The sequence below is a fragment of the Dipodomys merriami genome, unplaced genomic scaffold, assembly GCF_024711535.1.
Source record: "Dipodomys merriami isolate MVZ:Mamm:240054 unplaced genomic scaffold, mDipMer1.0.p SCAF_9, whole genome shotgun sequence".
In the NCBI taxonomy this organism is placed as follows: domain Eukaryota; kingdom Metazoa; phylum Chordata; class Mammalia; order Rodentia; family Heteromyidae; genus Dipodomys; species Dipodomys merriami.
Window position 1 is genome coordinate 41,419,277 of NW_027206512.1, and position 14,127 is coordinate 41,433,403.

The 14,127-nt window shown below is 40.4% G+C and overlaps 1 protein-coding gene across 9 annotated transcripts in view; it reads left to right on the plus strand.

Moving 5' to 3' along the window:
- Atp8a1 (ATPase phospholipid transporting 8A1) overlaps positions 1-14,127 on the plus strand; it is a 224,057-nt gene that overhangs the window by 117,250 nt on the left and 92,680 nt on the right. For all 9 annotated transcript variants that reach the window (XM_070012553.1, XM_070012554.1, XM_070012552.1 and 6 more), the window contains 2 exons: positions 7,551-7,689; positions 9,765-9,829. In XM_070012553.1, the coding sequence (XP_069868654.1) occupies positions 7,551-7,689; positions 9,765-9,829 (204 nt within the window). The remainder of the gene's footprint in view (positions 1-7,550; positions 7,690-9,764; positions 9,830-14,127) is intronic.

Genomic DNA, 14,127 nt, shown 5'->3' on the forward strand with positions numbered 1-14,127 from the left:
GCAAGCCACACCCAGTCACTACTCAGAGCCTGATTCCTTTCAGCTGTGTGCGCAAATTCTAGCCTCATTTGCTAAATCCTTGGCTTTGTGAGTTCAAATGTGATGTCTAGGATTCCAAAAGCATCAAGTTAAAAAAACTCTTAGCCTTAGAAAAATTAACCAGTCGCGTGATTTCTCCAGGAAGCAGCAAATGAGCCATTCCAGCCGCCTAGTGATCTCAGCCTGTAGGCCTGTAGCCTAGCTTGAACTTCAAGGAAAGGAGGTAAGGAATTCTCTTAAATGAGACAGCATCAGGAAGTGCTGGAAGATGCTGAGATGAAAAACCACAGAAGCAAATGCTGCCAGCAGCATGGAGCCCAGGGAAGAGCCTTTGAGTCTTTAGAAACAGCACTGCGGCGTACTTCTGAGAATTCCACAGCACATCCAGATTCCGGGATCACCAGGAGCCAAAGAGCCATAGCCAATGACTAACTTGCTCTTCTAACAGCCAATCTTCCTGACCCATCCCAGGTCACCTCTAGTGAACTTTCCGAAATGCATATCAGATCCTGTGTCTCCCTTTCTGAAATTCTCTACCAGAGAACCTTCAGCTCTGTTCCCTGCTGGCTTCTTCAGCCATATCTTCCCCGCCACTTTAACTCATTCTTGTACTGACTAAATAGCAACTTCAGAAGTATTATGCTTTTCCATGCCTCTGCCTTTGATGTGATCTCTTCAGTCATACCCAGATCCTCCTGCTGCAGCTGATTGTTTGCCTAAATCTGAATTCATTGTTTAGGACTTAAAGTCATATTAACACATGTTGGATAAGGTGTTGGTGTTGGTGGTATTTTAGCTGTCCAGACAAAGGAGATTTTTTCTCCTCTCTTCATCATTGTATTCACTTAAAAGTAAATATGAAATCTGGACATGGTGGCTCATGCCTGTAATCTTAGCATCGCTGACACCTATGAGTCTAGCTACTCAGGAAGTTGAGACCTGAGGATCGCAGTTCAAAGCCAACCCAGGCAGGAAAATCTGACTCTTAGCTCTAATTAACCACTAGTAAAGAAGTCAGAGGTGGAACTGTGGTTCAAGTGGTAGAGTGTTAGCTTTGAGCAAAAAAAAAAGAAAATGAAAAAAACTCATGACAGTACCCAGGCCCTGAGTTCAAGCCCCAGGACCAGAAAGAAAGAAAGAGTTACATTCTTTACAAACATCTAAAAGAGAGAACATAAGATTGAGGGCTTCAGTAGATGAAAAAATATTATTTCATGATTTTTCTGTGATAACAAAGTCTACGTTATGTCAAAGAGTCATCAACTTGACCCCTTTATAACTTTCAGCATGGTGACATTTTGAAAGTAAAATTAGTGTTTAGCCTTTTTTTTTTAATTCCAGAAATGTCATGGGAATTTTATCATGTTTCAGCACACTCTGACTATGTAATTCCCATAATGCCCATTAGCGGCCATCTGTGTAAGCGAATCCATATTTGGGGTGAAATTGATTACAACTCGAACACTCCAGTGTTATGATCAGGAAAAGCACGCAAAGTTCACATCTTTTTTTTTTCTAATGATTGCTGTGTAGCTGAAGATATTAATTTCCAAAGGCAGAGCCGTCCATCACTCAAGATGCTAATCTCACAACAAAGGACTCCAGAGTAAAAGCACAGGCAGCTGCAGAGCTTTCCACTAAAATGAATAAGGACTCCTGCTCAGGAATCTCTCAGGATAAAGGGAAAAATGAAGAGATGTTTAGAACACAGTGTTTCCTTGATACACATTGACGTATGTGAAATTCCTTCATCACCGCTACCAACACGCTTCATGGTAACCTACATGTAACTTTTCTTAGCATCCCTTATTGGCCCTGTGTATGTGTTCCTGCACTTTTGCTTAGCTTGAAAATGTTTGCTCTTGCCTGTGCAAAACCAGACACTTCCCTTCTTTTAAATATGATTTCAATGTGATCTCTCCAATGAAGTCATTCTTTGAAGTTTGTGTGTGGTAATATGGATTGGTGTAGTGTCTGAGCAGAGCTAGAAAGTTCTTGAGTATATTTATGTATGTCTAACAAACAGGTTCACATTTTGGATCTTTGGCTATCTGGTTACCCCACTATTTTACCAAAAAAAAGTGGTGAAGGAAAGCTTTAAAAAAATGTTCAGCACCCATGGCTCATAACTAGAATCCTAGCTACTCTGGAGACTGAGCGTTAAGGATCATGGTTTAAAACCAGCCTGGGCAGCATTATCTCTAGTGAACCACAGAAGGAGAAGAAGAAAGAAGAAAGAAGAAGAAGGAGGAGGAGGAGGAGGAGGAGGAGGAAGGAGGAGGAGGAAGGAGGAGGAAGAAGGAGGAAGGAGGAGGAAGAAGAAAGAAGAAGAAGAAAAGAAGAAGGAGGAGGAGGAGGAGGAAGAGGAGGAAGAAGAAGAAGGAAGAAGAAGAAGGAAGAAGGAGAAAAACCTGGAAATTAGGTTGTGGCTCAAGTCGTAGAATGCTAGCCTTGAGCAAAAAGAAGCTCAGGGACAGCACCCAGGCCCAGAGTACAAGTCCCAGAACTGACAAACAAAAAAGAAAGTACGTTTGAGCTTGGGCTTTACGAAATGAACCAGCTTTCACTAGGCAAGATGGTGAGACATGGAGCTCTATTGATATGAATGCTGGGTCTTCATACAAACACCTTGCAGATGCATGCTCTTGGTAGCCAAGACTGTTGACTGGCTAACATCCTCATCCCTTTCTGCCTTGACAGCTCTGCTGTGGAGGCTGGAGAAGCTAAATACTAGCAGTAAGAAGTAGGCCTGTAACACAGGCTGGGAAATTGACTTCATTTAGAAACATTGGGATGGAGGTTTGAGGAGCATTTCTGCTTTTCTAAGAAGTATCAGATACACTTGGTACATTTTGATTTTTGTTATTGTTCTTGTTTTGGGTGGTACTGAGGTTTAAACTCAGGACCTCATGCTTGCTAGCCAGGTACTCTTTCACTTTGACTATACCCCTAGCTCCATTTCTGTGTTAGTAATTTTTGAGACAGTGTATTACTTCGAGGCTAGACCAACTTGGACTGTGATCTTCCTATTTGTCTCCCTGATGCAGTGGCAGGTGTGTACCATTTAGCACAGACATTAGTCAGGATGAAATCAGGCAAACTTTTATGCCTGAGCTGGCCTTGACCCAGAGTTCCCCTTGTCTCTGCCTCCAAGTAGCTAAAATTACAAGCTTGAGCCACCACATCTGGCTTACCTCCTTATTTTTATCTTTCACATAGCTGTTATAGTTGTATTTGTACAGCTACTCTGAGCCAGGCAGAGAAACTAAGAGAATAAATATGGATAGTTAAGCTCCTAATCTAATAATACCCAGCACTGTCTCTGTCAGCTCTACTTAGGTTAGGAAAGAAAACCTTCACTTTAGCCATTGTTAGTCATCGTTTTCTATTACTTGCATCCAAAAGCATTCTTAATTGGTACAGGCCTAACTCCTACACATGTAGATCAAATGTGGTATTGCCATTTTTCTAATGGTGGGTGCTCACTTCATGGCTTCATGTTGTATCTTAAGTATTTTTGTAGTATTTCAAACTTTGCTGCACCAAAATTACATTTGTGATCTGTGGTCAGTGATGTTCATTATTATAATTGTGTGGAGGTGTCAGGACCTCACCCATATAAAGCAATGGATTTAATAAATGTGTGTATTCTGATTGTCTCACAACTTAGCTGTTCTCCATCTCACTTCCCCCTGTAATCTATGCTCCCATTCTCTGGGATACAGTAGTATTGAAACTGCACCCTAGTATAACCCCCATGTATTTAAGTGAAAAGTAGAGTTTCTCATTTAAACTCAAAAGCCGGAGATGATTCCATAGTGAGGTTAAGGCCAAGACCAACTGGAAGGGGTGAGGGCTCTGGCACCACACAGCCAAGTTGTGAATGCAAAGGAAGAGTTACCTAAGGAAGTTAGAAGTGCCGATCCAGTGAACTCACAAATGATAGGAAAGCAAGACAGTCCTGTTGTTGATATGGAAAAGTCTTAGTGATAGGGATAGAAGATCAGACCAGACATAGCATTGTCTTAAGCCAAAGCCTAATTCAGAACAAGGCCTGAACCCTCTTCAGTGCTGCAAAGACTGAAAGGGGTCAGAGAGATCTGTGGAAGAGAAGTCCAAACTGACTTAAGTTGTTCATTGCTCATGGGGTGTAAGGAAAGAGGGCATCTCCATCACATGGAAGTTCTGGGGCAGGGAGGCAGCAGGTGCTGCTGTACACCCCTACAGCAGGTGGTCAGGAAGGTATGGGGAGATCACTGGTGAATGTGGCTACACTAGCAATAGATACTCCTGGAGACCAAAGAAAATGCCCACTAGCACTTTCATAGCCAGAGAGGAGAAGTCACTATCGGATTTCAAATGGCAGACTGAAGCTTCAGAGGGGACTGAATCAGCCAGGAATATTAAGTAAGCTCATTTGGCATTCTGAAAATCCTAGAGCCCTTAACTATTACACGAAATCTTCACTGTAACTCTGCCCATGCTCCGTAACTGGAATAACAAAGCCTGCATGTTATATCTATTTGTAATGTAGCTTCCTGAATATTTGAAGCATATTACTGGGTCCTACAGCTCAGAAGAGGGAAAAGAAAGATTCCTTTTGAAATATTATTGTTTATTGATAGTGTACCTGGTCACTCAAGAGTTCTGATAGACAAAAACAAGAATTACATTTTCATGCCTGGTAACATAATATCCATTCTGCAGTCCATGGAATAAAGCATGATTTCTACTTCCAAGTGATATTATTTAATAAGTTCTTTCCTGGAGGCTGTAGCTGTGTAGGCAGTGTGGTTCTCTCATGGGTCTATCTGGGCAAAGCAAATTGAAAACAATTTATCATTCTCGATGGCATTAACATTTGTGGTTCATAGCAGACAAAAATATTAACAGGGACTTAAAAGAGGTGGATTCTAACTTTCATAGATGACTTTGAGTGAGAAGTAAAACAGACATGATAGACATAGCAAATGAACCACAATCAGAGCTGGAGCCTGAAGACTTGAAGAACTACTGCAATCTCATGATAACTCTTTAATGGATAGGGAGTTGTTTCTTAATTTTTTTAAGAAAAAAAAAGTACAGCAGGATTAAAGTGGGGAGAAATAGAAAAGGAGAGAAACATTTCCTGCTCCTCATACAGGATATAGAAATTAAAGACTCCAGAAGTACTTTCTTAAGAGTGAACAAAGAAAGCTGTTTCTTGAAATGGAATCTCTTCCTGATAAAGATGCTCTGAACATCGTTGAAATTCCAGCACAGTATTTAGAATATGACAAGAAACTTAGTTCATAGGGCAGTAGTAGAGTTTTCTTTTGGTTTTGGTTTTGTTTTGTTGCTGGTCCTGGGGCTTGAAGTCGGGGTCTGGGGGCTGTCTCTGAGCCACTTCTACTCAAGACTAGTGTTCTACCACTTGAGCCACAATGCCACTTCTGACATTTTCTGAGTAGTTTATTGGAAATGAGGCTGAAGGACTTTCCTGCCTCAGCTGGCTTTGAACCATGATCCTCAGATCTCAGCCTCCTTAGTAGCTAGGATTACAGGCGTGAACCACCGCCACCCTGCTGGCAATGGTACATTTTGAAAGCATTTTCTCCACCAGGGTAGAATGTCTCAAGCCTGTCATCCTAGCTTCAGAAATAGAGATTCCAGTTCAAAGCCAGCTGAAGCACAAAGAAGTTTCTATTACTCCGTCTCAACCAATGGCTGGGCACAGTAACACGTGCCTGTTTTTCCAGCTAGCATAATGGTTGGGTGCAGTGGTACATGACTTTCATCCCAGTGACACAGGGAAACACAAGTAGGAGGATTACAGTCCAGGATAGGTTAAGTAGTAGAGTACTTGACTAGCAAGCGTAAGGCCCTGAGTTCCAGCTACAATACCAAGAGTGAATGATTGGCTCCAGTTTTGAAAGAACTTCTATTGTGAATAGAATACTGTCAAATTGCAACATCTTTTGCAGAGAAAATGTTTCATGAAAGAAGAGTTCATTCCCTGTGGATTTTGTTGTTGTCTTCTGTTATGAAACTGGCCCAATCATTAACATCAAAGCAAGACCCTTCACCAGCAGAAGCATTATAACTTGCTAAAGGCGCAGAAACTATTAGCATTTCTTAGCAGCAAATTACTTTTTTTGGTAGTAATAGGGATTGAGCTCAGGACCTGTCGCTTGTTAAGCAGATGGTCTACCATTTGAGCCAACCTCAAGTCCTGTTAATTTTAGAGTGTCAAGCTTTTGCGCAGGCCGGCCATCTTTACACCATGACTGGAATTACAGCTTGTTTTTGAGATAAGTTCTTGCATACTTTTGCCCTAAATTGTACCAAACCATGATCATACATTTTCTACATCCTGAATAGCTAATATTACAAGTATATGCTACTGCTACTGTTCCCAGCCGTACAAATTACTTTTTTTTACTTATGTTGGTTTTTTAAGTATAGTGTTACCACATACTATATAGTGTAGCATGAACTATAATATATATATGTATATACACACATTATATATACATACATTATATATGGTATGTATACTATATACTATGTATAGTATATTATGTACACATATATATAGTATAAACATGTTTTATATTCGATGGGAAAACAAAAAATTGATGTGAATTTTTTTTCATTGTGCTGTTTATTTTGATCTCTAGAAGTACCTCTAGAGTATCTCTGAAGTATTGGCTGTATTTGGTCTTACAGAAAGATCCTATTTAATGAATGAGGGATTTGTGATAGTCTGGACTTCTACCATGCAGTTGTTCAACAATGTGAAAAACACTCCTTTTATTTTTTCTGGTCCTGGGACTTGAACTCATGAGTTTTTTGATCAATGCTAGTGTTCAGCCACTTGAGCCACGGTTCCACTTCTGGCTTTTTAATGGTTAACTGGAGATAAGTGTTTCATGGGCTTTTCTGCCTGGGAGATCCTCAGATCTCAGCCTTTTCATGAATAGCTAGGATTACATTAATGAGCCACGAGTGTCTACCTTATTTATTTTTTCTTTGAGAGATGAGTACTATCATTTTGGTTTTTGCTTTCTTCCTCATATTTCTAATTGTATCCTGTATGTACATTTCCTGACATTGTATATCAAAGTAATAGTTAATAATATTTGCATATTATCTTTACACTTAAGTGAATGAAATTGCTTCTTCATTGTGTTAATCTTCCACTGTTTTGTTTTTCTTAGTAGCTGTCTGCTCCTTTTCAATTGACTTTTTATTTCCATCTGTGGGGGGCAGGGGCTATGTTTGGGGAGGCAATCAACCTTAGGAAGAGGTAAAGTTAGACAACTTCAGAGACTCTCACTCTCATGCCAGAATTATTGGATGAAAATCAAGGGTCTTTAAGAGCAAAAACTCAGTGGGATAGTTGGAATTTATACCAAAATCCATGAATTACTGTTATGCCTGTAATTTTGAAACAAATACATCCTTTGGTTTTTGCTCTTACAGATCCTAAAACTGGTTTTCTTAGCATTTTTCTCATTTATTTTCACCAGAATCTGCAGCTACTTGGAGCTACAGCCATTGAGGATAAATTACAAGATCAAGTGCCTGAAACCATAGAGACGCTAATGAAAGCGGACATCAAAATCTGGATCCTTACAGGGGACAAGCAAGAAACTGCCATTAACATAGGTAAGCCGCCTGATTCAAGTTTTAAATCTGGGTGCTTTTTAACAGGTTGGTACATTTTAGTAAAATGGATTAGAGACATTTTTCCGGATCTGTAAGGTTATTAGGCTTCTCACTCAGTGTCCTTGTGGCGCCTTTGAAAGGGAAGCGATCTCTGTGCAGCCCAGCTTTATCTCCTGCAGCAGCACAGACCTCTCACCTTTGTATCTCTACCTACCCCGTCCTTCCTCCCTTGGTGACTGGGGCTCTGGCAATGCTTCTGCACTATCACTGCCGGGTGACTAACTCTTGTTTCTAAGTTAAGAAATAAGAAGGTTTGCCAGTTTGCATTCATTCTACTCGCTCAACTCCCACGTTTTTTAAAAGACTTCAGGTGATTCAGTTTAAGTTTCTGTTATAGATTATCATAGACTGGGTGGCTTTTAACAGAAATTTCTCTCTCATGGTTCAGGAGATTGGAAATCCAAAGCCAAGGTTCCTGAAATATAGCTGTCTGCTGAGGCTACCCGTCCTCGTTTGCAGAAGTTACTTGCTCATCAGGTCTTCACCTGGCCTTTCTTCTAGCATTTGCACCCCTCTCTGTCTTATAAGGATGCTAGTCCTATTACTTCTGAGCCCTGCTTTAGTCCCTTTGCAAGGCTATAACAAAAATACCATTAAACCCAGGGGCTTAGAAACAACAGAAATTACATCTCATAGTTCTAGAGGCTGGAAAATCCAGAGTCAAAACCTCAACAGATCCAGTGTCTGGTTCATGCATCTCTTTGGTGTCCTTTTAAAGGACACTGGTCTCCTTCATGATTGGCTCAACCTTTGTGACCCAATAACCTCCCAAAGGCCCCACCTCTTATTATCATCACATTGGTAATTATATTCCAGTATATGAATTTTGGAGAAGCATAACTATTAAGACAATAGCAGGCCTCACCCTTATGATCCCATGTACCTCCTCATGGGTCCTTTATCCAAACATAGTCTCATTGGAGTTCTAGTTTCAACACATGAATTTGGGGGCAGGGAGACACAATTCAGTCCATAGCAGAGGTCTTACTAAAAAGAAAATGAGTAGTCAATGTTGTGGTACCAACAGTATACAAAAAGAAAAATTGTCTACAGCATGAGACCACAAGAAAAGAGAGAGAGGAGAGAGAGAAAGAGAGAGAGAGAGAGAAAGAGAGAGAGAGAGAGAGAATATTCCAAACCATGCAATGGAATGAAATCACAAATGGATTTGGTAGGGTTCCCTGTTTTTCTCCAACCACATTCCACTATAGCAAGCTGGCATTACAGGCAGAGATGGATGTAGGAAAGGGGAGGTTTGGGATAGAGTCAGTTTACCATTGCAAAAGAAGACAGCAGGGAGAGAATGCTGCAGTGTCCCTGGAGAGAAGGGGCCGGGAACCTGGATGCAAGGGGTAGCCATCCTCTCCTCTTCCACGGTGATTTGGAAAGCCATTGGTTTCTTCAGCGCTTGCTGTTGGCCATTAGAAAGGATGTCCATATACATTTGGTACCTTTAATTCAGTGAGAATCCTTACCATGGTCTCTTCTGTAGTGTTTTGAATACAACTCCCTCCTCTCCTGCCAAAAACCAAAAACCAAAAACAAGAAAAACCTCCCCATATCTTATCTCTTGTAGCAATTAAGAGAATTTTATGTTTGTGTGTGTGTGTGTGTGTGTGTGTGTGTGTGTGTGTGTGTGTGTAATGAGGCTTGAACTCAGGGCCTGAATGCTGTCCCTGAGGGTTTTTTTGTTCAAGGCTTAGTGCTCTACCACATGAGCTACAGCTCTATTTCTGGCCTTTTGATGATTAATTGAAGATAAGAGTCTCATGGACTTTGCTGCTTGAGATGGCTTTGAACCACAACTTTCAGATCTCAGCATCCTGAGTAGCTAAAATCCATGCTTGAGCCACCAGTGCCCAGGCAAGGATTTCATTTTTAACTTCTTGTAGACCTAGAAAAACCATTACTCCCTTTTTTTAAAATAAATCCTTTTTAGATGTTTTGATAGTATCATTAATATCTCACTTCCCTGGAAACATTAATTGTATCCTCAATTTCCTCTGTGTACTCAGGGCATTCCTGCAAACTGCTGAGGAAGAACATGGGAATGATCGTCATCAATGAAGGCTCCCTTGATGTAAGTAACATTGTTTCTCAAAACCATCTGTGCCAACTTAACTACCTTGTATTATTTTATTCTATGTTCATATACGTGTGGGAATACATTGTTTTCCTGTCACACTATTTTCACACTTTGACGTAACTTGATGAAAACTTTGTATCTGTGAAGGCTAAAAGAAATGGCCAGAGACCTCCTTAATATTGTAAGATGGAAAAGCTCCTTTAGAAATCCCCTTGTGAAGACCCCCACCCCCACCCCTAAACACCCTGTTAGACCAACCCCTCCTCCCCATCCCTCACCCCTGGGTAGATATTGCTGACTGACTGGGGCTTGTTCCTATCTGGGTTTTCTATTTTGCAGATTAAGCATTGTATATCTGCTTTATATGTATTGCTTCTTTTTAAATTTTGGAAACAGTCAACACTAGTGACTCATTCCTGTAATCTTAGCTACTTTGGAGACTGAGATTCAGGCAGAAAATGTCTGCTAGGTTCCATCTCCAAAAATAGCCAGCATAAAGAGGGACTGGAGACATGGTTCAAGTGAAAGAGGGCCTGCTGAGCAAGCAAACAGCACAAACATAAGGCCCCCTCTCCTTAACAACGCTGTTGAATAGTACAAAATAGCCATTCCTAGCTGGCTTGAGCATGTAATTCTAGCTACTTTGGGGGTAGAGATCAAGGGATCATAATTCAAGGCCAGCCCAAGCATAAATGTTTTTTTTTTTGTTTTTTTGTTTTTTGCTGTTTGTATGTTTTATTTCTTTTTTTTTTAATTGTGAAAATACTGTACAGAGGGGTTACAATTACGTGGGCAAGATAATGAGTACATTTCTTATCAAGCACTGTAGCCTCCTCCTTTGTTTCCCCTTCCCGTCCCTTCCCATCTTCCCCCCGCCCCCCCCCCCAATCCTCCCCGCTCCCCCCCTCCCCGCACCAAAGTTGTAAAGTTCGTTTTCAACATAACAGCATCTCATTGTACATCTCATTGTTGCAGTGGGTCCACCTGTATCCCTATTTAAACGATTTGTTTTTGCCCTTCCCCTCCACAAATTATACCGACATCAAATACAGTGAAAGCAGGGGTTATACCATGGGGGAGGGACATACAAAGCAACAAAGAAATCATCTTATAAATGTGTTAGAAACAATTGCATGAAAGAAAAAAAAAACATTTGAATACATATCTTAGGGTTCATTTCCCTAACATCAACTTATCTGACCTTTTCTGCTTGACTCAGCATATACTAGATATTGCAAATAAGGGAAATCATGGGACCTATGTTTCTTTGGGCCTGGCTTACTTCACTTAATATAATTTTTTCTAAGCCTTTCCATTTCCTAACAAATGGGGCAATGTCATTCTTTCTGATGGAGGCATAGAATTCCATTGTGTATATATACCACAAATGTTTACAAACAAGACCACACTAAAGCTACCAGCACAACTATGTTTATTGCAGCACTATTTATAGCTAAGATATGGAACCAACCCAGATGCCCCTCAGTAGATGAATGGATCAAGCATAAATGTTTTTAAGACTTCATCTCAGTCTATAGCTGGGCATGGTAGCATGCACCTACTATCCTACCCTATGGCTAAAGCTCAGTGGCCGGATTCAGTGGTATACAGCTGTCACTGTCACTTTGTCACTGACAAAGGTAGCATAAATAGGAGGATTTCAATCCAGTCTGACCCAAGAAAAAAGCAAGATCCTTACTGGAAAGTAATGAATGCAAAAAAGGATTGAGCCAGGCACCAGTGGTTTATACCTGTCATCCTAGCTATTCAGGAGGCTGAGATCTGGAAGACTCAGTTTGAGTCCAGCCCATCTTCAAAACAACTAGCAAAAATCAAGATTGGAGACATGGCTTAAATGGAATAACACCAGTCAAACCAGCTAAGCAAGCATAAGACCCTGAGTTAAACTCCAGTATTTCAAAAGAGGAGGAAGGAAGGAAGGAAGGAAGGAAGGAAGGAAGGAAGGAAGGAAGGAAGGAAGGAAGGAAGGAAGGAAGGAAGGAAGGAAGGAAGGAAGGAAGGAAAGAAGGAAGGAAGGAAGGAAGGAAGGAAGGAAGGAAGAAAGAAAGAAAGAAAGAAAGAAAGAAAGAAAGAAAGAAAGAAAAGGAGGAGGGTGAGAGATTGGCTGAGTGGCTCAGGTAGTTGTATTACTTTAATATCTCACGTAGAAAGTGTGAGACCCTGAGTTCAAAGTCCAAAACCGAAAAAGAAAAAAATAATCTAAGAAGGAAGATCTATTGTTTTGTTTTTGATGTGTTTTGTTTTAATGTTCTAACTTGTGGAGAGAAAAAAATATGAATTCTTAGGATGCTGTTTTCATTGCAATAATCACTTGCTGTCAATTTGGAAAAAGGATAAAAACTTACCAGGAATACAGGTACAAAACAGAAGTTAGCAATATAGTGCATAGGTCAGATGACCTCTTGACACTCTAAAGTCAAAGTGACTCTGATGGAAGGTGGAAGACAGAGCAGGAGAGGTGATGATTATACAAGTGCTTGAAATAACCATTGTGACGCAGAGTGGAGCAAGCCTGATAATTAGGGCTGTGGGTGAAGCTGAAGGGCTAGCTATGCAGAAGGGGTGGGGATGAAGGGGCTGAAGAAGAACATGTTTAGAAGTCAGCTATGGAATGGAAATTCTCTGTAATAATTGTTTGACTTCAGATTTTTTTCATTAGAATGGTGATCCCTTACTTCATCCTCAAAACAGTCCTCTGATACTTTCTTTTCCCCTTTCTTGGAAATCATTGAGCAACTTGTAACTTAAAGAATGGTAGATGGTTTTGCAGCTGTCAAAATTGTTTATGCCTTTAATTATTGAACAAGCCCTATTGTGAATCAAAACCATAATCCTAAAAACACAAGCTGGAAACAGAAATTCCACCAGTGAGTAGACATACTTCTTGTTTACTCAACAGGCTCTGTGCCAGGCACTGAGAGCAAAATACGAAATGGCGTTGTAGCTTTCAGTTGTCTCCATTCTCCACCCTCACATGTATGAATTTTCAGCTATTACAGCCAAAATTATGACTAAGACCGCCCAGGCAGAAAAGCTTTCTAAAAGCTTACACATCATAAGGGAAGCAATAATGTCTACAAATAACAGTATAAAACTGATATGTAAACAAGGCAAGATTATTCACTATGGGACAACTGTGAGGTTTAAGGCATATGCTTCTGAAGAAAGTGAAATCAAGTTACATAGAAGTGAGAAAGTAAGGAAGGGAGACTCAGAAAATTCTCACAAGTAAATCCAAGGCATATGTGCTTAAGTAAATCTAAGCACCTACTGTCCAATTTAAGTTGCAGAGAGGGAAAATTACATATGGTAGAAAGTGGATCTCCCACCTAAAGACCTGAGCTCCAGAGTTGCCTCTCTAGGGATGGCCATTTGTTCCAGAGTCTTATGTTTATCCTTGGGTGTGGTGCTGTACCTAAGGGATGTGATGTGCATATTCATTATTGCTAAAAAAAGTGATAGCACAGTGGATCTTATCAAAAGTTCTTACACATACTTGCTAGTATGTGTAAAGATACCTGATTCTTTTAAACTGCATTAGGATAATGACAAGGTACCTGTAAAGAAAGAACAAAGAGTTAGAACTGAAAAGGTGATCTCAGGCCAACCCATAGCAAACTGGGCCATTGGAGAATATGTCTGCAGAAGAAGAAGAGCAGTTCCATAGTTTGTGCATAAGAGGTATGATGTATCAGGATAATTGTACGTAGGAAGTTTGGAGGGATGGGGAAGTGTGCATCAGGTGAAGGGACCAGGATCAGTAGGGGAAATGTCATGTATGAAAGGGGTTCAGAGAATTATTCCACATGGCCCTTGAGAGTGGTTACAGAACTAGCTTACACTTGTTCACTGCACTGTGAAAACTATATAGAAATAGTCCCATCTCCCTTGTGGCCTTCATGCTGTTGTCAGTAACACAGCTTTCCCAACACTTCAAGGAAATCAGAGATTGGACCAGTGGTGTTGAGCCCTGGTGATTTGACAGGGCACCTATTCACCTCAATTTAAGCCTTTACCTACAGTGTGGCAACATGGCTTCTTTTTCTTTTATTCTAATCCATATTTTTTCTCTCTAATTCATAGATATATGTGTTCTTAAATGTTTCCAGTATCTTAGTGTGAATAGTAATCTGAAAAGTCAAATATAAAAAAAATTACACAGGCTATGTTAGTGGGTGGTTGACAGTCACATTTATTCTCATTTGAGACCCTAAGGTAGTAAAAATCAGTTAATAAACATCACAAAGGTAGTGTGTTCCCACCTCTGAATG